Raw genomic sequence first — 22,601 nt, 5'->3', positions numbered from 1 at the left:
TGACACGCCTCCAGTGCAAAGGGTGTTTGTAAAAGTTAATATATAAGCTTTGTTGACATCTAACCCGATGGAGCAGAGATATGAAGTCTGTAGTACAGTACAATCCAGTCCAGTGAAGTTAATTTCTTTCCTACTCAATGTTGTGTGGCAAAAATAACAATCTAACATCGTAGAAAACAATAGTGCTGACATAATAGAAGCAGCAAATGATAATAAACTCCATAATGTCACCTTAAAATCTAATTTCATCCGATTTTGTTCCTCCAACGCAGCCCAGCCGTGTTTCCTGTGCAGCCGGGACGAGTCTTTGCTATGGATGGACCTCTGAGAGGGACCATTGAGTGCAGCTGCACTTCTTAAATAGCATCAGGACCATGTGGCAGAATTGGCTTGCACACGTCCACAATCTCTTCTGATGCGGTTTGTGCAGAGCCGGACTACAGGATGAGTGTGGCATGTGACGGCGTCATCAAAACACATCATATCATCAGTATTAGACCGCTGATCATCAAAGGCTTCCCAAAACAAAGACTTGGATTGTAATATTTTTTTTGTTGACCTTTTTTTTTTATTACTTTTTTTTGGTGGTAGGGGGTGGGCCTTTTACAAAGTCAAAGGATCTTCTACATGAGTTGCGGAAATGGACTAGAAACCCATGTGTGACAGGGCAGCTGCTGCAACTCGTGGAATAACTTAACCCGCGACTGTTGGGGAGTCACTCCTTCAGGGGCAGAGGGATCTGATCCCAGCACCAACCTGCCCTGTCGCGGCCTGACCGTCCCACCTGTCTACAGACAGAGCCATCTATCCAATGGCATGGGTCAAGTTCTTCAGGAAGCCGGGGGGCAATCTGGGGAAATCCTACCAACCGGGGAGCATGCTGTCTTTGGCCCCCACCAAAGGACTGCTGAACGAACCGGGCCAGAACAGCTGCTTCCTCAACAGCGCTGTGCAGGTAGGTGTGTTCAGTGGATTTGCTTGTTTTTGGCTGGATCCAATTCAAAAGTCCATGAAATTATTTAAATATCTGTTATGTGCCTGTCAATAGGGAGCAATTAAGTAGGAATTAAGAAAGGTTTCTGTATACTTCTTCATAGGTTATTAAAACAAATTAGTATGTGCAGGCATATTTTTTGAGCCATTATGTAAATGTTTATAATTAGATTTTTTTAATTTTCATTAATAAGCAGGAGCACCATGCTTTGAGCTTTATTTGAATGTATAGAGTCTACTGTGTTTCAGAGACAGTCTAGCATTACCATCATTAGAAAAATATATTAGTTTTAAATTGTAATATTTGCAATAATATTTGCAATAAGGTGCTCTTTACATACATTCCCTTTTCTTAATCTGGCACTTGCTTGTTCAACTTAATTTGTTTCACTTATTGCTCGACAATATGACCATTATTTATTTAGGAATTTTAAAGCTTAGTCACTGTCTTGTTTTTGACTATTGGTCCACCGGCGAGTTAGTTCATTATTGCAGACAGAGCCACAGTGAGGTCACGCTCGGTGGCTGTGACTCAGAGGGTGAGACAACCGATGAGCTTGTTGAAGAGGATCATCACCTTCGGCGTTGTCTTTCCCCTCGCCCACTCCTCATCCTAATGACCTTGGAGACTTAGTCCTGATGTCTGGTTGCCATATGTAACAACAGAAAAAACATTTGGATTTGTCAAGAGTTCGTACATGAGATCCTGTCCACCTTAAAAAAGCTTTATCATGTTCAGTGTAACGTTTTATTGTCTTAAGAGCCACGGTAACCTCCTCTTTCCCTTGTGTAGGTACTGTGGCAGCTGGATATCTTCCGGCGCAGCTTGAGGCAGCTACCCGGTCACTTCTGTCTGGGAGAGTCCTGCATCTTTTGTGCATTAAAGGTAGAACACAATCAGAAGCTTGCATTAAGGTTTAGTTTAGTCTGTCCTTGTGAATTTGGCAACTGTTTGGCTCACATATCTGGACTACGTAATTTGAGCAGTGAGGGCGACACAAATGTTTTAATAAACAAACAAAAAGTTCCGTACTACATGTGCAACCGCGTTCTTGTTCTCCTCTTCAGGGCATTTTCTCCCAGTTCCAGCACAGTCGGGAGCGCGCCCTGCCCTCTGACAACCTGCGTCACGCCTTGGCAGAGACCTTTAAGGACGAACATCGCTTCCAGCTGGGCTTCATGGATGATGCCGCAGAGTGCTTTGTAAGTTCCTGTGGCAACACGTCTGTCCTGTGGAGGGAGACTAGTGTATGTGGAGAGGGATGTGTGTATGTTTGTGTGCTCCCCTGCCACACACTTCGGGTAATGCACTGCAACAAACTGTTTGGCGAGGTCACTGAAAGAGCTTCTGTCCCTCCCTTCCCCTCCCATCAACCCCTGCCACATTGCCGCTAAATATCATCATGACAGGTTATATAAGCGCCAGAGTTGTGTTTGAACTTCTCTGTTTTGTGCTACGATACTATGTCTAAGTATTTTCCCTTGAACTGCAGTCTGATTTTCTTATATCTGTGTTTCTGTTTTGTTTTGATCAGATATAGAATGCATACTGCAGCATTTCTTTTTTCTCGTTAATTTCTTTTAACCTTGTTTTCTCTTGTTCATCGGGCCTAATTAGTTTATTTTCTTCTCACGCGTTTGATCACCTCTTAATAACCGTATGCCCAGTCATTGTTTATCAACCTAGGAAGTCCAATTATACTGCACTAGATAAGCAAAGAGAGATAAGATAATATTTCTTGAATGGAAGATCCAGGGACTGTATTAAATGTGAACACTGTTATGCAAGTTTGGACATGTATGTGTGTGTGTACTTTGTTTCTCAAATGAGAACTTACTCATAAATGTAACGCATAATGAAAATGGAGGCAGAGAAAGCACTTTCTTTTTTTTTATGCCTCTGTGTCCGTGATGGCTGTGGCCCGAGGCGTTATATTTTTGGGTTATCTGTCCGCTCCGTTCTCGTGGATGTGATAGCTCAGAGACGCCTGGAGGAAATTCCATTACATAGCGCACAAATGTCCACTTGGACTCGAGGATGAGCAGAATATAATTTGGCGGTCAAAGGTCACTGTGGCTCCTCAAAGCACGTTCTTTTCCCACACTGAAGAATTTATAGCTAATTCTGACAATTTTACATCAATTTCTAACATTTTTGACAGACATGCATGGAAACTGCAACTTGACTGGTTGGCAGAGGCGTAAAACCACAAGCGGTAATTCTAGTTCCTTTCTTTGCCTGCCAATACCCCATACTAAAACTCAACAGTGACTTTTATTCATCCAAGACCAAAGCTTACGTTTCAAAGTTCCTATCTTTTATAGACGATCTTAATTCTTGATCCCACGCAGATCTTTGCCCTTGAGCATTCACCATGTAATGCATTGGCAGCGCTGTGCGAGTGAACAATCTATGTGCACAATTTATGTGCACAGTGTCAGGTTAACAGGCTGTGAAGTTGTGCGTGTAACCTTTGCAGGCCTACCTCGCAGCCTTAATATTTTATAAACTCACACGCACTCCATAGAAACAGGTGGGAGCTAAATTGCAGGATTGCCAGCTCTTTAAACGTGTTCCTTCCGCTGTCGGGTTTACAATATGACACAATTTGAACTATTGATGTGTAACAATGTGTCCGATTGATTGCACTGCCGTTTTGCTCCCGGAAATACCGTTTTTGTGCTAAAAGTAGGTTAAAAAACAACAACCTGCGGTTCTTGTAAATGGGTTGTTTTACAACAGCGGTGCTGGAAATAGTGTCCCATACCTGATACATCTCCTATTGTGTCACAGGAGAACATACTGGAGAGGATCCACCTGCACATTGTGCCTGAGGAGACGGATGCCTGCACTTCTAAGTCTTGCATCACACATCAGAAGTTTGCTATGACACTTTATGAGCAGGTAAGTAGGGTGTTAAAAAGCATGAGAAGTATTATGTTAGTTTACCTAGACATCAAATTTGTGAAAAAAATATAAAAATTCAGTCTGAGGAGATGTTAATTATAATTCATCCTCTCTTTTGTTTTTATGTATTTATTTGTCAGTTCATACAGTGTTTGTTTGCACAGCCTCTACAGTAATGTGTGGACAAGCACAGCACACGAGCCAATGTTAGGATTAATCAGCACACACACACACAGACAGGTACATGAATCACTGTCGGAGACAGTAGAAATCCAATCCGTCATGCTTTGAGGCTGGGTCCACCCAGAGGAATATGGAGGGTGTTTCTGGTCCGATTCCACAGTGCAGCAGCAGCAGCAGATAAATCCCAGATGGTGTACCAGAAATCCCAGCACAACACCACCCTTCCCCATGGCTGGGATGCCCATCACTGACACTGTTCATGTCCCAGACCGGTTCTATCTCTAAATCAAACAGATAATACGCCTTTGGACTAAATCCCTTCGGGGCGCAGTCTGTGGATTTTGTTCCACCTCGACTTCAGGGCACCCAATCAAGCAAATATTACCAAGCCTAAATGAGGATTGCCTAGGTCAAAGGGAGATTGATAACTTTATATATTAAATGAAATGCCTTTTATAATGTCAGTCATTTGAGTTGGATACGACAAAGCCCACAGTTTATAACTGATCACAAGGAAAGCAGCAAGACAAGTCATAATCTCCTGCCACAGTTTATATGAATGAGTTTTTTTTCCTTTAATTTCTCTTGACTGTGACTATTTCTGATCTTTTTTTGGGGGGGAAATTACATGCTTGACTTGATTTTTGTATCACCGCCTTGGTCTCTGACTCTCTCCCCTCTGCAGTCTGTGTGCCGTAGCTGTGGGGCATCCTCCGACCCACTGCCGTTTACAGAGCTGGTGCATTATGTCTCCACCACCGCACTCTGGTAAGGCACGGGGCGATGGGGAAACTTTCTTTGTTTTCCCCCGTTGTCATCTGTCCAGCTCCACTTTGTTTTCACTTTACATGGAGCGCTCTTCACGGTTTCACAAGGTCATAACTTTTTTTTTTTTTGCTGACGTTCCACACACGGCTTCTATCCACATGCCTTAATCTTCATTTGTCTCTGTCTCACCTCCTCTTCCTCGCTTGTTTGTTCCCATGCTTCTGCTGACAGTGCGTCTCATCTTTCTTTCAGTCAACAGACGCTTCAGCGCAGAGACGAGTCATTCGGGGAACTGTTACAAGCAGCAAGTACGATAGGGGACCTTCGTAACTGTCCAGTAAGTGGCCGATGCAAAGTGTGTTAGTAAGCACGTTGTTGTTCATAATTTCATCATTCTGTGGGAATGGAGTGATTCTCAACTATTGAGTTAGAGGTATTTTTCCTTGGTAATTGGGGACAGTTTCTTTTAGGTAAAACTAGCCTTTTAATTTTTGTCTTCGTCCTTCTTCTTCAGAGCAACTGTGGCCAGAAGATTAGGATCAGGCGGGTCCTCATGAACTCCCCAGAGATAGTTACAATCGGCTTTGTCTGGGACTCGGACCAGTCAGACCTCACAGAAGACGTTATCCGCTCGCTGGGGCCTCATCTCAGTCTTTCTGCAGTGAGTTTCTATAAACAACCTTTCATGAACATTTTATGCTTTATCCTTAACATTTTCTGGAAGTCAAGCAAGACACAAAGCTAGATCATTTCATCTCACTGACCTTTTCAGATGAAGTAATTAATTATACAACAGGATATGAAATATTTCTCTCCAGACATGGTTCACTTTGTCAGTTTCATTTTGGAAATTTGTTCACTCACACAGCTGCTGTTTTATCTATTTTTTTTTTTTTTTTTTAAGTTTTAGGGTCAGTTTATTTTGGTGCAATAGAACATATGTGGGAAATAAAGTGGGGATTTATTTCTCTGTAAGTCGGGGCTGTTGCGTAAGCGGTCAACACCCAATGCCCAGTTGGCCAGCGCTACTGATCAAAAAGCCCCTGCTGGCCTTGGTCAGCTTGTCAGAAAGCCCCTCCCCTCATTTCTGTGTTTTCCTGAGCGTGTTTGTGCATAACTGTCTGACGGAAACACATGGGCTGAATATACAGGGATAAAACGTGCAGTGTTTATATTTACACATTGTTGATCATAAATATGCACAAATGTGGGCACATGTAACTCCTTGGGTGTCCCTAAAAGCACATCTTCACACGCATGAATATGATTAGGTCATCTGCAGTTTAAAATATGTATGTAAAAAACTTACAAAATCTTTCTCTGTAGCCTATTGACATGACTACACTGTGTTTGATGAACTTCACAAGCAATACAAATCAATAACGGAAGTTCAGATTAGTACACTACGCATTACATAACTTCTTCTTTGAAGTATTCAACCCATTTATTTGACAGCTCCCTCTTGCGCGTTTCCAAAGCATACCAACAGAAGAACCGGCCCCCCTCCTACTAGTGTGCCACAAAGGCCTTAATTCATGAAGGAGCGTTTCATGCGACTTTATAGGGTGTTAACGGGAGCCCTCCACCCCCATCGCTGGCTTTGAACTCTATTGTTTGAGAGAGTGAGAGGGAGGCGGATAACTGGCTGTGCTGGAAACATGGGTGGGAGAAACCTGAAACCAGCCCTTTCTCCATGTGGCTGCTAAATGCAGTACGCTATACATTATCATGTCATTTTTACACTATTTAAGAAAAAAATGAAATAAGAAATTAGCACTGTACGTTGGTTTTCAGGCCAATAATAAGAATACCGTGGGCCACTGTAGAATTAGTCACAATATCACGTTCCAGGAGGACGCCGGTTTAAACCAACACTTCTTTGTACTGCTGATCAAATTAATGCCGGTTCATTCCCTCAGACCTTAATCTATAAACGGATACTGATTGAACAAGCTCCCGACATTCCTCACTTGCCTGCCTGCTTACGACAGTGTTTTGAGTGCATGTATGTATTTATTTATATACTTGTGTGTGTGTGTGTGTGTGTGTGTGTGTGTGTGTGTGTGTGTGTGGATACAGCTCTTCTACAGGGTGACAGATGAGCATGCCAAAAAGGGAGAGCTGCTGCTAGTGGGGATGATCTGCTACTCCAGCCGTCACTACTGTGCCTTTGCCTTTCACACCAAGTCCTCCAAATGGGTCTTCTTTGATGATGCCACAGTGAAAGAGGTGAGACAGTGCGCCCTACTGCTTGAATTATTTAGTCATGTAGTCATAAGTTGGTCATGCCATGCCAAAACATTTTCTGGTTCAAGCTCTCATAAATATGGAGGTATGGGATTTCTGCTCTTTGTTTTATATCATTCTAACTTGATTAGTATTCAGATTTTGTACTGTGTGTCAGACATTAAAAGCAGTTTGAGGACATCACCTTGTGCTGTGGGGAATTGTGATTGTGTGTGATGTGAATTGTGATTGGGGCGACTGTGGGTCAGTGGTGAGCAGGGTCGTTCTTCAATTAGAGGATCGGCGGTTCAATCCCCGGCTCCGCTAGCCCATGTCAATATGTCCTTGGGCAAGACACTTAACCCCAATGTGTGTATGCTACTCCTGACGGGCAGGTGGAACCTTAGCTCCTCCCATCAGTGTATGAATGGGTGAATTATGACAAGTTGCGTGTGAGGTGTAGCGTGATCGGAGATCTTGCCGGGGGAAGAGGAGAGGAGGAGGGGGGCTTTGAGAGGTCGGCAGACTAGAAAAGCACTCCACATGTACAGGACCATCGATGTGGATTTGAAATAACATTTTACAGACTTGGGGAAAAAAAATTGTTAATTGTAGAAATAATTGCTAGTAACACACAGCAACACAATTAATGAGTTAGCCATCTGGCTTGTTATTTTTAAATCTTCAAAGTTTAGTTTTCAAAGGTTATGACCACATGAATCTCTGAAAGCTATTTATGAACATGTGCTATGCTTAGTTAATGGAACATGGTCTTATTTTACAAGCAGCAGCAACGAGTGGCAATGTTCAGTCTCCTATCTCCATCACCAAGTGTCTTTATCGCCCAATAAGGGCCACATCGATTGCCCTTCATGAGCCTCTGAGTTGAACCCCTCCTCCCCCCTGATTTCTACTGCAGCTCCCCAACTCTGTCATCACAAAGTACTGCAGTAGTGAAGTGAAGCATAACCAGTAAAGATTATTTTGTGGATCTCTTCACTGGTTAAGGTGTGTGTGTGTGTGTGTGTGTGTGTGTGTGTGTGTGTGTGTGTGTGTGTGTGTGTGTGTGTGTGTGTGTGTGTGTGTGTGTGTGTGTGTGTGTGTGTGTGTGTGTGTGTGTGTGTGTGTGTGTGTGTCACACATAGGCTGTGAATTCTTTTGTTTCACATCCTCACAATTTTTCTCTGGGACTGGACTGTGGTGCAGCGGCTGGCTGGCTCCGTGTCAATCCATCAGCAGCTTGTGCTGCGTGTGCAGCCCCCCCTCCGACTGAGATGGAGGAGCTCCAGAGCTCAGTGCTTGCCAAGTCCGTACCTGGGTCGAAACTTGCCAGCATTTCTGTGACTCCCCAAATCCCATCCACTAAATGACTACAGTAGTGTAGCCTGTTCGTTGCTTTTTCATTTAATGTGTATAATGCAGATGAAATACCATTACGTCAATAAAGTAACCAAAGTGTGAGTTACAGTACGCGTGCATACGGCTCTCCAAAAGATATTTTTCTTGTAACTGACACTAAAACTAAACACCTGACACAGGTATTTGTTTATCCTTTAAAATTGCTGCATCAGTATTATTATGATGTTGTGTTGGAGCTACATATTTAGTTTGTGTAGCCAATAGAACATTCAGGCAAGCAGTTTTTAAGTAGATTTTAAGTCTTTTACAGTAAAGTAAGCATTCAAAACAACAGTCTATTTTAAAAGATTGCAGCTCTTTCTGCCACATTCCTTTGTGATTCCTTTGTTTTGGTTTGCATTCGTTCTTCTATCAGATCTCTCCCCCTCCGATCCTCCCTCCCAACCCCCTTCCACCATCATTTGCTTAATTAAGGAGCACACAAGCATCTGTTAGCTTGCAGCCTGCCTTTGTGAGGCCTTTGTAGCATGACACGCACCTTACACAGCTTAGTTAATGTGATTGGGCTATTTGGCCTCGGTGGGATATATTTAGTCCCAAATTAGATGATGCACACTAACGATGAGGTTTTGTCTGAAAGTTTGCCAAGGAATTTTAATATTTAATTTTTATTTCTGTCGTAGCTTGACTTGAGTTGTGCCATTCTGGTGATGCGTTGTGTCGGAGCCGTTATACAATAACACCTTTTCTGAAATGAAAACAGATTGTGCATCACAAGAAAGTAAATTAAGATTAAGTTAGTTCTAATTGTATATTCAAATGGATTGATCCCCAAGAAAGTATGTGGATGGAAACAGATTATTTTCACAGTAAAGGTAGTCTTTTTTTTAAAACATGTGCTTCACTGTAAACGTTGTATTATCCCACATAATGGTACAGAACTACAATGCATTGACCACCTTTTCCTCTGTCTTTGGCTGTAGATCGGCTACAGGTGGAAAGATGTGGTCAGCAAATGTATCAAAGGTCACTTCCAGCCTCTCCTCCTCTTTTACGCCAACCCAGATGGGAGCGCTATCGCCACAGATGATGCCTCAAGACAAAACAGCAGCCAGCCTCAGTACAAAACCTCTGTCAATGGAGACATGCAAGGTATGACCCGTCTCAATCACTCCTGGGTCTGCACTGGTTTACTTGAACTACTTTGACTGCCAAGCTTTATGGGAATAATGACTTTGATATGGAAATGATGATGACATTGTAAAAGTCCTCATCATCATCATCATATAGAGATTCTGTTGGCAAGACAGTTATATTCTATAGCGGGAAATGAGGTGTTGATTTAGTGTCCTTTTATAAAAACGACAACACCAAATTCCTCTGGGATACATTTAACTTGTTATTGCTGTTTAGTGTTATGTGTTGTTCTGCGGCATCTATCTCTATGTTTTAGTATTTATAGTCCTAAGAATTGAGCTCAATGTGGAGGATATGAAAGAAAACCCCATACACCTCTGCAAACATAGCTTGTGTTTGATGAAAAACAAATGTCATTTTACAGGTAAGTGTCAATTTAAAAACACACAATGTTTTTCTGTAAACGCCTTGCAAGGCTGATGTTTTGATTTCAGTGTACTCCCTCAGCACACAGATGACATATTATGAATAACTGACTTTTTGAGTGCTTATGCTCATACCTTTGCCAACCAACCAACAAACCACAAAATACGACGACCCAGTGAGTTTTTTGTGGGCTGCATAGATGTCAGAACAAACATTTGGCTCCCTTTCCTATTTAACTTGCAGGCTCATTAAAATATATCCACACATTGCTTTAGGACTACCTTTGCGAAAGTGCACCAAATTATTTTTTTCAAGTTAATCAGAGCAGATTGAGCTTTCTTTGGGTGGCTGTCGTAATTAGTTGGTGTTATCGATGAAATTGACGCTGAAAATGCGTCGCCATCCATATTTTAAAATAAAACATGTAATATTTGTTTTTGTTGCTGCTAAATACACGTATGAAGTCATTCAATTGTCATCTTGCTACTTTGGAAATTCCATGGATTAAGAGTTTGAAGCGGAAACTGACAATTTCTCACCGGCTCTGTCACTGCAGGAAAAATTTCACCCTCAGACCCGATGCTGTTAATCTGCCTGTAGTCCTCGGTGTAGTCTTCTGCCTGTAGGCCTCTATCTGTAGTTTTCTGCACTGCAGTGACACAGCAATAAATAATCAGAACACATCTCTTGCTTCCGTGTCAATTATTTAGAAATTGGACACACATTTTCGTCGTTTTTTGTGCTTGCAACATTTACATGGCCTAATTTGTCAAAATATAAGTAACTTTTTTTAGATTCATCTGCAACATTTTAGATAGATTTATAAGGTGCTAAAATGAACAGACAGAAGGAGGGGGAGTATTTTTATTTTTTATTTAAGCATGCAAGTAAAACCCTAAATATGAACTCCTTTAAGCGGCTCCCTTTGAGCTGTAAATAACATCCCCGCCTTGTTTATGAATCATTTTAAATGGAAATTGAATTCACAGAAACATCAGCAAACAAAAACTTGTTTTATAGGCAGCGTAAAATCCCAGATCATATTTTTTGCCTTTTGCAGGCAGTAATGAAAATTAGATTTTGATGACGGCTGACTATCTCTGCGGTTTGGATTATATATCCCTGGATTTGTTTGGTTAGTGAGGTTTTTATCCCCTTTAAAGATCCTCCTCCAACTCTGCACGCTGGCCGTGCCCCAGGTCCAAGCTGTGGCAGCCGCTCACTGCCCATCAGAGCTGACAGGGCGCCGGACCAAACTGGATGATCCTGCATAAACTCGGCAGAATTCTGTGTGGATTTTGTGATTTAAATTCAGTTTCTTATTATCAGGTGCAGTCTGTGGATTTTTTTAAACCTAAAACTTTAGTAACATGGTGTTTTGGAGAAATGAAATCCTGCCATAACGTTAACATTTTGGAATGTTTATGTTTTTTCTCTTTTCCTCCTCCACAGATGTAGAGTCTCCAGTTGTAGCCCACAAGAAGCTGGACCTCACGAGGGAGAATCTGAATGCTATGTTGGGCCAAGGCTCTTTCAAACAGAAGACCCCTTCGACCCTCAGCAGGGGCAGCATTCAGACCGGTGGAGAACGGGGACCAGGTAAGAGGGGAAACATGAAAAGGCAAGAGGGGGAGATTCCTAACTCACGATGTGGAGGAACACACTCCATACATTTCCCTCTTAACAAGTAATTTAATCAGGTGTGTTTCTTCCTTCTAGAAAAGTATCAGCTTTAACAAAATATAGGTTTAACACACTATATGTGTGTGTGAAAATTGAGTGTATTGCAGTGCTCAAGGAGGTAAAATATGCAATAAAAAAAGACGTTGGTTGTAGTTTTTAGCCTTGAAAGAGTGCGTCACTTTTAAATATTTTTGGCCACAGAGTGCACACAGATTTGGCATAGTAATCAGAAGAAGAGATAATTAAATGTCTTCGCTTTAGAACGAAATCTGGCCATGTTGGTTATTCAGAAGGGATTAGGGGCCTTCTATGAGGAGATCATTCTGCACACAGTGAAGTGCAAGTACGGCTCGTGTAAATTGAAAAGAAGAAATAAGTTTTAAAAAAAAGTAAATGACCTTCCTGGAAAGACAATAAAACAATGTTGTTTTCATGAGTCACTCTGAGCTTTCAGAAGCACCAAAGTCAAGTTTTTGAACTCTGGTTTATCTTGTGAACTATTACACGCATTCTATTTTAGTTTTTAACTTTTTTTTTAAAACTTTGTTGATGCTGAAGAGAATATTGAGTCCTAAACATGTAGTCAAAAACACTGAGGGCATATTTTCTTCTTTTTTAAATGAATGTTCTCTTCACAGAGATTCCTGTTGAACCCTCAGACAGCGAACAGAACCACAGTGTGATCATGTTTTCCAGTGCCATGAGTCATCATTACATTTTAAAGTGAAAATCTAGCAGCAATAGAGCAGAGAAGCCTCTGCATGGGCCCGTTTCCACCCTGCTGCCTTTCCCTTCAAGTAGCAGAAAATGTACCGCATACATCGGCACAATGATGTGCCGTAAAGTTTGCATTTGTCTAAACATTTTCCAATTGGTCAGTGCCTTGGGGTTGCTGGGAAATAAGAAATAGGAAAACAGTAACAAGGGAGAGGATGTTGTGACAATAGATTAGACATTAAGATGGAAATAATTTTAATGGTGTCTGCGGTAGTGGAAATCTCCACCTGATTAAGACAAAAAAAAAATCATAATCAATGACATACCGGTTATATCTCCTCTGTCCCTCGATTAAGGAAATTGTGCAAAATTCTTCATGGTTCTACCTGTCATCTCTTGTTTTGTAGTGAAAATTGGCACCAGCGATCCCAAAAGTCGCCTCAGGGATATTTCTCGAGAAGTTGCCCAGAGAGCCGGAGAGGTGCGTGGGATGCATCGACCCAGAAGAGAGCCCGATCGGAGCGGTCACCGGAGGCCAGAGTCACGCTACAGAGGTTGGTCGCACAAAGACAGTGTGTGGATTTATAGATGTGGACTGTATACCCATGATAACAGTCAGGCTTTAAGATACAAAAGGCTAGCCTTCCACTTCCCCAGCCCTTATGTAACCGTTGGTTCAGGAGCAATGTGTCAGAAAGGGGATTAAGTGCTGACGTCTGTCGAAGCCTGCCTTCATCCCACTCTCTCATATTCAGAGCTATTGGTTCTCCTCTCCATGGTCTTCACGGACATTTGCATTTCCAAACATTCACTATAAAGTAGATTTAATACGTGTGATTTAATTATAGAGTGACTTTAACTTGCCATTGGTATTCCTGGCTCTATACGGCCATGTTCTTACATCCCACTTTGTATGTTGGTTCTAATCAGTCGGCTGATTGGTCTCCTACTTTAATACTCTTTTCGTACGTCACTGCTTTCAATTAAGTATCAGTGAAGGGATTATGGAGCACAAATGCAACACCCCCTCAAATCCACCATGTCAACAACAGTCGCCTGTGTTAGCAGCGAGCTCACGTCCCATTATGATTGAATGCAGTCGGCTTAAGGAGTCCAGTGTCTCTGCCGTGATGAATGGCGGGGCTCGAGGTGACACTACAGTTAATGGAAGTAGTTTAAATTTACAGCAGCGGCGCTCATGCCCAGGCTAACACTTTGCTAAAAAGTCTTTGCCAGAAAAGAAAAGAAAAACACTTAAGAAAAGCTTAAGTAATGTTGCGTTGCTGCTCATATTGGACTATGGGAAAGCCCCACGGTATTTATGAATGATTTCTGGCAGTATTGATTTAGACATTTTTCACCATTCTTCAAACATGGTCCACAGCCTTGTGTACGGTTGACAACATTGCAGAAACTCTTTAAAACACACAGGTATCATATATATATATATATATATATATATATATATATATATATATATATATATATATATATATATATATATATATATATATATATATATCTCTCTCTCTCAATGTTTGAAGTGATTTAACTCTTCCACCACGTCAGCAAAATCCAAAGAAATAGGCACTGTATCTCTTGGGGGCTTTCTCAAGGGCTGACAGTTATATGAAGTATTAAATTCAGTCTTTGTTACTTCAAACATGATGTTACAGCAGATCACATTGTTCAGGTCATTTACCTGATGACTCGCACAATGAAACTAGAATGCCACATTTTTCATGCAAAATAAAATGTCATCTTTTTTTATTTATTTTTGTAATTTCATTTCGAGGATCAAAACAAAATTCTTCTATGCGATCAAATCTGTCGCTGCTGTGGATAGATAAGGGTTTGTGGGTGCATGTATAGCTTGACAGGAAGGAACTAGCTTCCAGGAAGGATGTCTGGCCATATATTTTAAAAAAGCTATTTGGGCTAGAAGTGTCCTTGGAATTGCAGACATATTGTGTCACACACAGACATGCCGTTTGTACGTTCAGAAAACACGCACATGTTTGCATATACACACGCACACATAGACCTTCTGTCATGTGCATCTGCATGACTGTCTGCACCTGAGCTGGTTACCTTCTGTGTCCACTCTCTATGGAAGAAATTGATTCCTGTCGGCTGTAATTCACACCTTCCTGTCATGTGCACACATTAATGTCAGTAACCCTGTTGTCGTCATGCCCTTCTCTCTCTTTCGGCACAACTTGTGCTGGGCTTTAGCACAGCTTTGTGTCAAGGTGTCAGTGAAAGTCAATTTTTGGTCTTGGCGTCGTTATTCATGACACTGTCTTTTGGCATCAGGTGATAGATAGATAGTCATTTCGGCAGTTTGAAGGGGAGTAAAGTTGAAGTAGATATACTATATATAAGTATATTCTTAAATCATGACTTAAATCAATTTTGAATGTGTTTTGCTGTTCCCATAGTTCAAGCTCTCACGAAACTTCCTTTGTTTAAAACCAGATCCAGGTCAGGACAGGACCTACTCCCGCTCTGTCTCCCCTCCAGAGAATGGCTTCAAACAACACCTGGAAACTCGTCTGTACAGCAGCCAAGGGAAAGGTCCCATACGGACTGAGCGAACACCCCACCTCGGTGGACGGTCCTCGCATGAGCCCTCTCGCTCTCACTCCAGGGTCCAAGTGTTGCCCACTTTGCCCAGTATCAGCAGCGGTCATCACAGCCGGAGATTAGACCAAGTCTCCAACGGATACGATACTGACAGCAGCCAAGACTCCAGGGGCCGTCCAGGAAGCGGTGGCGGCGGCAACAGCAACAGCCGCAGCAGCAGGCCCAGCCGCCCCTGGAAACCAATGCGCGAAGCGTTAAACGTGGACAGTGTTTTAAGTGGAAATCCGGTTAGTCAAGAGCGAAGGCAGCACAGCCCACGGAGAAGACCCAGCAGTCAGTCGCCGTCCCGTGACCGAGAGCGAGACAGAGATTTCACGTGGGGAAGCAGAGAAGAACGCAAACCTAAGAGCCTAATGACCATCTACGAGGATGAGCAGAGGCATGAAACGGGTGGCAGCCGGAGCTCGCTGGACTCGGATAGCCGGGGCGGCTACAGCGACAAAGACCGGTCAAAGGGCTCAGCAGCTCTTAAAATGCGGAATGACAACTGGAAGATCCAGCGGACTGAATCCGGATATGAAAGTAGTGACAGGCTCAGCAACGGCTCAGCAAATCTTGACTCGCCTGTGGTGGACAACCTTTCTTCCAAAGACCTGCAGACTATTCCTGAGCTGCACCTCACAAGGTAAACTAGAAGGACTGAGATCTGAGTTTGTATCAGCCAAGTACATAAAGTCTTGCCGAGACACCGCATGACCAATATGTCTGTGACGCAATTTCTTCCGTCTGCTACGAGTGTCAGAAGTCTGCTTAGTCATCCCACCCATGCCCTACTCATTTATGGATTTGAGTCTCAAAAGTGCTGCCATCTTTAAATGATTAAACATTGCAAACAAACCATTCTAAGAATAGCAAGACCCATTTAACATAAATGCACACAAGGCAGATGTGCCAGCCTTATTATGTTTGGCTGTCATTTGGTGGCTTTGTAGTCCAGGTTTTGTTTGGAGATAATGATCCCAACTAGCTGACGTCTCCTGTACTCAGAGGGGAGAGCCAGCAGATAGCTGACTTCCTCAACCGCAAGTGAATTATTCAAGCCTCTCTTGACAGTAAATTGTTGCTTTGTTCTGGGATCGGGTTGTGGCCTGAAGTCACAAAACATTTGTGAAATTAACGTATTTTTATTTCGGTAATATGGCATGACTTTATATTTTTTTTGCAACCAGTTTCATGAGGTTCATCACAACATCTTTATACATTTAACAGCACATGCGAAGCACAGCAGTTACAAACAGAAACAACATTTTAAGACATAAGCACGTCTTTCTTTTACATGTTTTCTTCACATTGAAGAAAAGAATATTACTGCATAAATGTGGAATTGGTATCAAATTATACCACACACTCACGCAGTCATGAGAACATAAAGCCACAATTAATGAATAATTTAATTGCTTTTGTATTTCAGGGATCACTTCCCTCAGAGAAGAAGTGATGATTTGAAGGCTGACATATTGCACTCCACATACTCCACTGGTAAGTAATTCTCACACTTGCATTATTTCATATTTCTGCGCATTAATAGCTTTTGGTTTAATGATGTCTGTTCATTTTGTATTTTACTGGCGACACCTGTGTGTACCTCACACAGAGAGAGCTTGCATTTCAGATACATAGTGGTTCGGATTTGTGACATGTAGACTTTTGGAGGGATTCATTTAAAAATGTTTAGCTATTAGTTTTTGATTTACAGCTGTGCACGAAAAAGAAGAATTATAGGTTTTTGGTGCGTTACATTGTGGGAAATAAGCCACTGACATTAAAGAAATTTCCTTGGCCCAATGGGCTTCTGTGTGTAGTAAGGATCTGAAACATTAAGATAGTTCTAAGCAATTTCCTTGATTTATTGTTCCATCAGTAGTGTAAGGTCACAGCCTGATTGAAGCGCTGCTGTATGGACATACGTGTGCTCTGGTTCCTCCCTGACTGGCCTTGACCTTTTTTTTCCTGAGTAAAGTTTATGTTATGCAGCACACAGAGAAGTGTACATGGGCTTAAAGGAAACCTCAACCCTTTTGATATTATTAACAGAAATACCCAAACAATCTGGTTTGTCTCAGTTCGAAGGTCCTTCCTCACTTAAATATACACTTATTACACTTGTGTATAAAAAGGTAAAATAGGAAAGGGTGAAAAGGACTTTGTTAACTGCAGTGAAAATATAGCAGCTTCTAGATCCACTGGGATACAAAATCTTGAGGATCTGCTTCGACACAACTTCCGTTAAAAGATAAAACGCCTCAAATATGAGTCATGTTGCGCAGTTGCAATAATGTTTTTTTCTTCTTCCAGACAGGATGGAGGGAGATTAGATGACATGAATAGCACTGGGGGCTTTGTCGCCAGGACACCCTTCACTTTTTTTTTATCTAGCACGTCTTGTAATACACAGTTTTCGGCACAAGACTATATTTTTAAATTAACAAGTATCTTTAAAACAGCCTGACTAATTCCCTGAATAGGAACACGCTGAGTTAATCCTGAATAAGAGGGGGAGATGAGTGAGCTTGTAGGGGCCACCCAGCTGTGCCCAGCCGGGCAGAAAATGCCATGACTGGGCCTGTCAGAAGGTGGTATTCAAACATGAGGCAATGAAAATGCCATTTAGTAGCACTGCAGTTAGTTCAAGGCCCCAAAGAGTTATACAATGCAGCACAGAAACAGCAGCTATAATTTATCTTCCTTGAGTTTTATTCAGAGTTGAAAATAGCTGTTACACAAGTGTGGTGGGTGGGGAAACGGGCATGTTGAACGCTGGTCTGGTCGTTTGCCTGTGAGCATCCATTTAGTTTTAAATGTGTCAAAAGGATGTCCCCTGAAATAATCCGAAAATGGTTGTCTGTATCTGTTCACGATTGATTTAAAAAAAAAAAAAATGTTTTATACGTTCGTAGACTGTGTTTTTTGTATGTGACGCAGATTTTATTTACTCCATCACTTGTGCCTTTCATCCTCCTCTCTGAGTACAATTGAGACATTTTTTGGTTTTTGGAAAGTATCGACAGCTGTATCTTGAGTTAGTCTTGTTTAATTTGACGAGTGCCTCGTAATGCTGAGTTGTGTTGTTCAACCTAAACTTGGCTAAATATTTCCGACTGGATCAGCTCTCCAAGAGCCATTTTCAAATCAGTTTTCCTTGCTGTCTGCAAACTGTATTGACAAGCTGCAGTTAATGTGTCCTAAGGCAATTTGGCCCGAGTTCAGCGATGTTAGTCTGGCCCGAGCTGCAGTTTTGGTGAGCAGATTTGGGTTGTCCATTTTAAGTCCAAAATCCTTTCTAAAATCACAGACATGTGGGTGTGTGTTTGCCATTCTGACTAATCATTCTTGTGCTCGTTCACTGCCTCTAATGAGGTACCTCTAATCTGGGTCTAGGCCTCTCTTAGTCACCTTAATGTCCTTGCTGTGAATAGATCTCATTGAGCTACATCATACCAACAGGGAAATGGTCTTGTTCTGTCCATAACAGCTAAAAGGTCACGGCTGTAAGAGATTGCTTCACTTCATTCAGCCCGCTATCTTGACATAAAATCTCAATTTCTCTTGACTGGCTCCGGTGGCTTCTGCAGACCTCATCAAGAGCTCTGAGAATCTCACGTGAGAAGCTGTGACGACTCAGTTGGCACTTTTTTTGGCACTCATGTATGTACAAAACCCAAAATTATGACTTGCATGAGATGCATATTCTATCTGAAACGATGCTTGTGACACAAAGTTCAGAAGGAGTAATGGAGGAATATTAACCTTTTATCCAATTCAATGGATTTGTTATCCATTGTGTTTGTTTGCATAAATCTTCTGTACCGAAGAGTCGTAATGCTACTCGGCCATGACTGAGGCAGTGCCATGGTATGCGTTCATGTTTCCATTGTTGCGTTTGCCATCGTTTTCCCGTGCGGTGCTATATCAACGTGGCCGATAAAATTGTTGGAGAGACTAAATTTCTCTTCCCCACATAGTTCAGGTCTCAATGAAAAGCTGAACTGCAAATATGCCCGAGTGTCTGATTGATGTTCAAGAATTTTAAGTCCCCCAGACAGCAGAACGCACAGAAGTACAAATCTCCACTTGACAGCCTTAGAACTGAAATGTGTAGAGTTTTTTTTTTTTTTGTCGCATCAACAAAACTTCAAAGGGCTGTCAGGAATTTTTGCATGTTCAATTTCTCAAAACCTACTTTGGATTTGCTTTCATGGTCTGTGTAGAGTCACATTTTCTATTTCCTCTGTGAGTTTCTCACTCTGACAGTATAATTGAAATGATGTCAGATCACTCCTCTGTTTCCTTCAGTTAAATGTCCTAAATAACTTTTAGTGGATAACAGCAGGCCCCAAACAGGTGCCTCTCTTGAACCTTTCCCAGAGTTATGCCATATGTGGAAATATGATTATAGCCCGGCCTGTAAGTAATTTACATAAGTAAAGTATCTCGGTCTTTACAAGTATTTTTAAAAGATGAATATGTAGAAGCACACACGGCATGGCTCTTAATATTAACCACTGAAAGCTCACACATAGATTCAGTGCTGAAATTAATAAATGCAGAGGGGCCCGCTTCACTTTCATTTATCCTCATGAGTAACTCGCTTTCAAGTGAACGTGCGAATGGGACATTTTGTTGCATCATTAGGTGCAGTTTAGACAGTACACAGACTGCCACCGAACCTCCGCCTAATCCATGCAATCACAGTACATGGACGCCTTCCCAGGCAAGTGCAGTGGGCCATGTAAACAGCAGGACACCTTGAGTACATCTGTTTTGCTGGCATCCGCAGCGACGGCAGTGATCCCAGAAAAAATTCTACCGAGATCAATGTTTTCTGGAGATAAGCCAGGCCCCAAACCTGAAGAATTGATTTGAATACAATTTGGGTGGAATTATAGCCATTATTTGATAGCTGTTTTTCCGAAACATCTTTTGATTTCAACGAGAACTGACGGGCAACCCGACAATACAGTCGTCTTGGCCTTTCCTCATCCAGCTGCTTTCTCCTTCAAGCTCTTTCTTGGTAACAGTCATGTGACCATAAAGATGAGGGGATTTTTGAGAGCGAAAGCATTGTAAACAGCATCCTTTTTTTTTGTTCTTGAGAATGATATTGTTGCAATTGCTTGCCAACATTGCAGATCAGCGTCATCAAATTGTGAATTGCCACATGGACTTAGCGGCTTAAAAATGCAATAGTGTTGTGGAGGGGATCTGGAGTCTGGAGTCTGACCCTGGCGTAATTGCATGCCAGCACAAAGGATTTAGCCACTAATGCTTTGAGAGAGCACAGGGGGGAAAGAGGGTCTGCTGACGCATCACAGATGGTCCTCAGTCACTCACTCTCTTCCTTATCCTGTTAGTCAGCTGTTGTCTGTCTCAGGTCTTGTAAATCACACCCACCCTGCTAACTTGGCTAAGCTCCACACCTCGGGAGCTGTTTCTAAACATGTGGTTTTGCTGCTCTAATGGCTCAAGTCAGCTATTATCTGACATTTATTACAGCATAATTCATTAACATCTTATTATGACCTGATCGGCCTGAATAGATTGATGGCGTTTTCCTTGCTTTCATTAGTATGCGTATGATCCAACTCTTAAAGCTGCTCCAGTTCATTCAGGGTCCTGATTGTTTTATTAGCACTGTTAGCCCAAAGCCAGCTGGATATGAACCCAAATTCCCTTTTGAGGGGCCACGTTCTTTGGCTGGATCAGACAGTCAGAGTGGTACACAGGAGGCCCGAGGGCGCTCTGCCAGACTAGACTGCTTTGATACTTCCTCTCACAGCACCAGGCAAAGGGCCTCACCATGACCCCCGTTAGATAACATGCCTTTGCTGGAGAGACGCAGGAAAAAAAAATGAAGAAAAAAAAGTACTGTAGCTATGTTCAAATAAAACACGAATGACAGATGTTACCGAGCTCTATTTTCTGACCATCTGCTAGTGATGTCCATGAATTTAAAAATTAGTGTGTTGTGTTAAAAAAATGCTCACCAGGCTTCATTCTTGTTTAGGTGAACAAGAAAGACGATCTCCAGATCTACGAGACGAAGACCTCCCGTCTGGTCAGGCGATACAAAGGTGCGAAAAGGTCTTTTAAAAGAACGCTGTGTAAGTAGTCCGTTGGTTCAGCACGAGGGCAAGCTAATTACTGCTGTTTGTTTTGTTGTTTTTTTTCTCCCATGTAACAGAAGAAGAGCCTTCAGATACACTCCTGGAATTTTGGAAAAGAACAATGGTCTGGACAGCGAACAAGAGGAAACCGTGGACGGCAGTCCCGTGAGCCCCGTGCCTCGTTACATAGCGAAGACCAGCAGTTCCGAGTGGAACAGCTCGGATGACCTCAACGGACCGTTCTCTGAACAAGAGGAGGCTGGCACCGTTTCCCACATGGACCCTTTCTCGCACAACTATCCCCCACCTCTACCCCCCAAGACCTTCTTCGGCAGCGGTCACGCCGACCCATCTGCCGTCCACTCCCAACCGCCGGAAGTGCCCACGCGGTCGAGCCCCCGCTACGAACCCAAAAATGGCTTGTCCTCGCTCTCGCACACCACCCTCCGTCGGTGGATTGAGACACCTGCCGAGCACAGACTTTCATCCGACGCCAGCTCCAAGTCGGGGTCATCGGATCAGGACAGGAACGATCTGTCAGCCAGCGAGAGCGACGAGAGGTTGCCCAGTCCAAACCCCGGATACGACAACGGCACAGACTCTCCCGGTTCGGCGGAGATGGCTCTTCCCACCACTTACTTTTCCGTGGATAGCTGTATGACGGACACCTACAGGGCCAAATACCATAAGAGACCTGCCTACATGAAAGCAGAAGACCATACGTCATCAGGGGAGAGTGATGTGGAAGGCAGGCTCCCTTTGCCAGAGGTTCAGCCACCAGAGCTTTCCAAAAGCAGATCAGAATTAGGTACCAATGATATTACTATTTATGTAACTTTTTTTGAATCATTTTTGGCAAAGTCTGTTAATCCAGTCCTTGGCTTTTTGTCTTGCAGGCTATCCGACCACAAAGACTACTGCAAAGTGGAACCCAATTACTTCAAAAGGACTCGATGAGCATGGTTTCCTATGATTTTAGCAAAAGCATCAATCGACCTTGTATGATCCAGTGACTGGATGCAAAAAATAATTGCTATGCACTATGGCTGCTACGCAGTTTGACTCCTTCTGACTGGGATGTGGAACAGTATATGAAAAAATACTTGTCATACAGAAAGTTGGACATGAAACTGGATGCCAAAGAGATTGTAAAAGGAATGGCAGGTGTCCTTAATAGCTTTCCTTCTGTTTAGGTATAAACTACTAAACGCTTTGAATGAATAGTGAATTTGCACAGTAAAGAGCACCAGAAAGGTACAGAGACAAAGAATCATGCCTGAAACATTTTGCTGTTTGGAGCTCCTCCAAGATAAGGGGTTCGTGAAGAATGTGTCACAAAAAGCCACTTTACCACACAAGAGATTAAAAGTTTCATTTTACGTAAAAAAATCCCTAAATTCTTGCAGTTCTACATTCTCTTACTTCAGGAAATGCTTTAATTTGTTTATTCA

General features: G+C 42.4%; 1 protein-coding gene across 1 annotated transcript in view; it reads left to right on the top strand.

Moving 5' to 3' along the window:
- The window catches only part of LOC137792489 (inactive ubiquitin carboxyl-terminal hydrolase 53), a 29,784-nt gene that overhangs the window by 6,369 nt on the left and 814 nt on the right, over positions 1 to 22,601 (top strand). The window contains exons 2-17 of the mRNA XM_068588205.1: positions 273 to 955; positions 1,787 to 1,879; positions 2,062 to 2,196; positions 3,788 to 3,898; positions 4,770 to 4,852; positions 5,105 to 5,189; positions 5,367 to 5,513; positions 6,932 to 7,081; positions 9,421 to 9,589; positions 11,453 to 11,599; positions 12,808 to 12,954; positions 14,879 to 15,671; positions 16,458 to 16,525; positions 21,051 to 21,117; positions 21,228 to 21,958; positions 22,047 to 22,601. The exon at positions 22,047 to 22,601 is cut by the window's right edge and continues 814 nt beyond it. Of these exons, the coding sequence (XP_068444306.1) occupies positions 812 to 955; positions 1,787 to 1,879; positions 2,062 to 2,196; positions 3,788 to 3,898; positions 4,770 to 4,852; positions 5,105 to 5,189; positions 5,367 to 5,513; positions 6,932 to 7,081; positions 9,421 to 9,589; positions 11,453 to 11,599; positions 12,808 to 12,954; positions 14,879 to 15,671; positions 16,458 to 16,525; positions 21,051 to 21,117; positions 21,228 to 21,958; positions 22,047 to 22,123 (3,147 nt within the window). The 5' untranslated portion in view covers positions 273 to 811 and the 3' untranslated portion in view covers positions 22,124 to 22,601. The remainder of the gene's footprint in view (positions 1 to 272; positions 956 to 1,786; positions 1,880 to 2,061; positions 2,197 to 3,787; positions 3,899 to 4,769; positions 4,853 to 5,104; positions 5,190 to 5,366; positions 5,514 to 6,931; positions 7,082 to 9,420; positions 9,590 to 11,452; positions 11,600 to 12,807; positions 12,955 to 14,878; positions 15,672 to 16,457; positions 16,526 to 21,050; positions 21,118 to 21,227; positions 21,959 to 22,046) is intronic.

Source organism: Clinocottus analis, unplaced genomic scaffold, assembly GCF_023055335.1.
Source record: "Clinocottus analis isolate CAN_PGR_092001 unplaced genomic scaffold, fCliAna1.0.p SCAF_21, whole genome shotgun sequence".
NCBI classification, from domain to species: domain Eukaryota; kingdom Metazoa; phylum Chordata; class Actinopteri; order Perciformes; family Cottidae; genus Clinocottus; species Clinocottus analis.
Note: the sequence above shows the minus strand (reverse complement) of the source record. Positions and strands in the feature narration are given on the sequence as shown.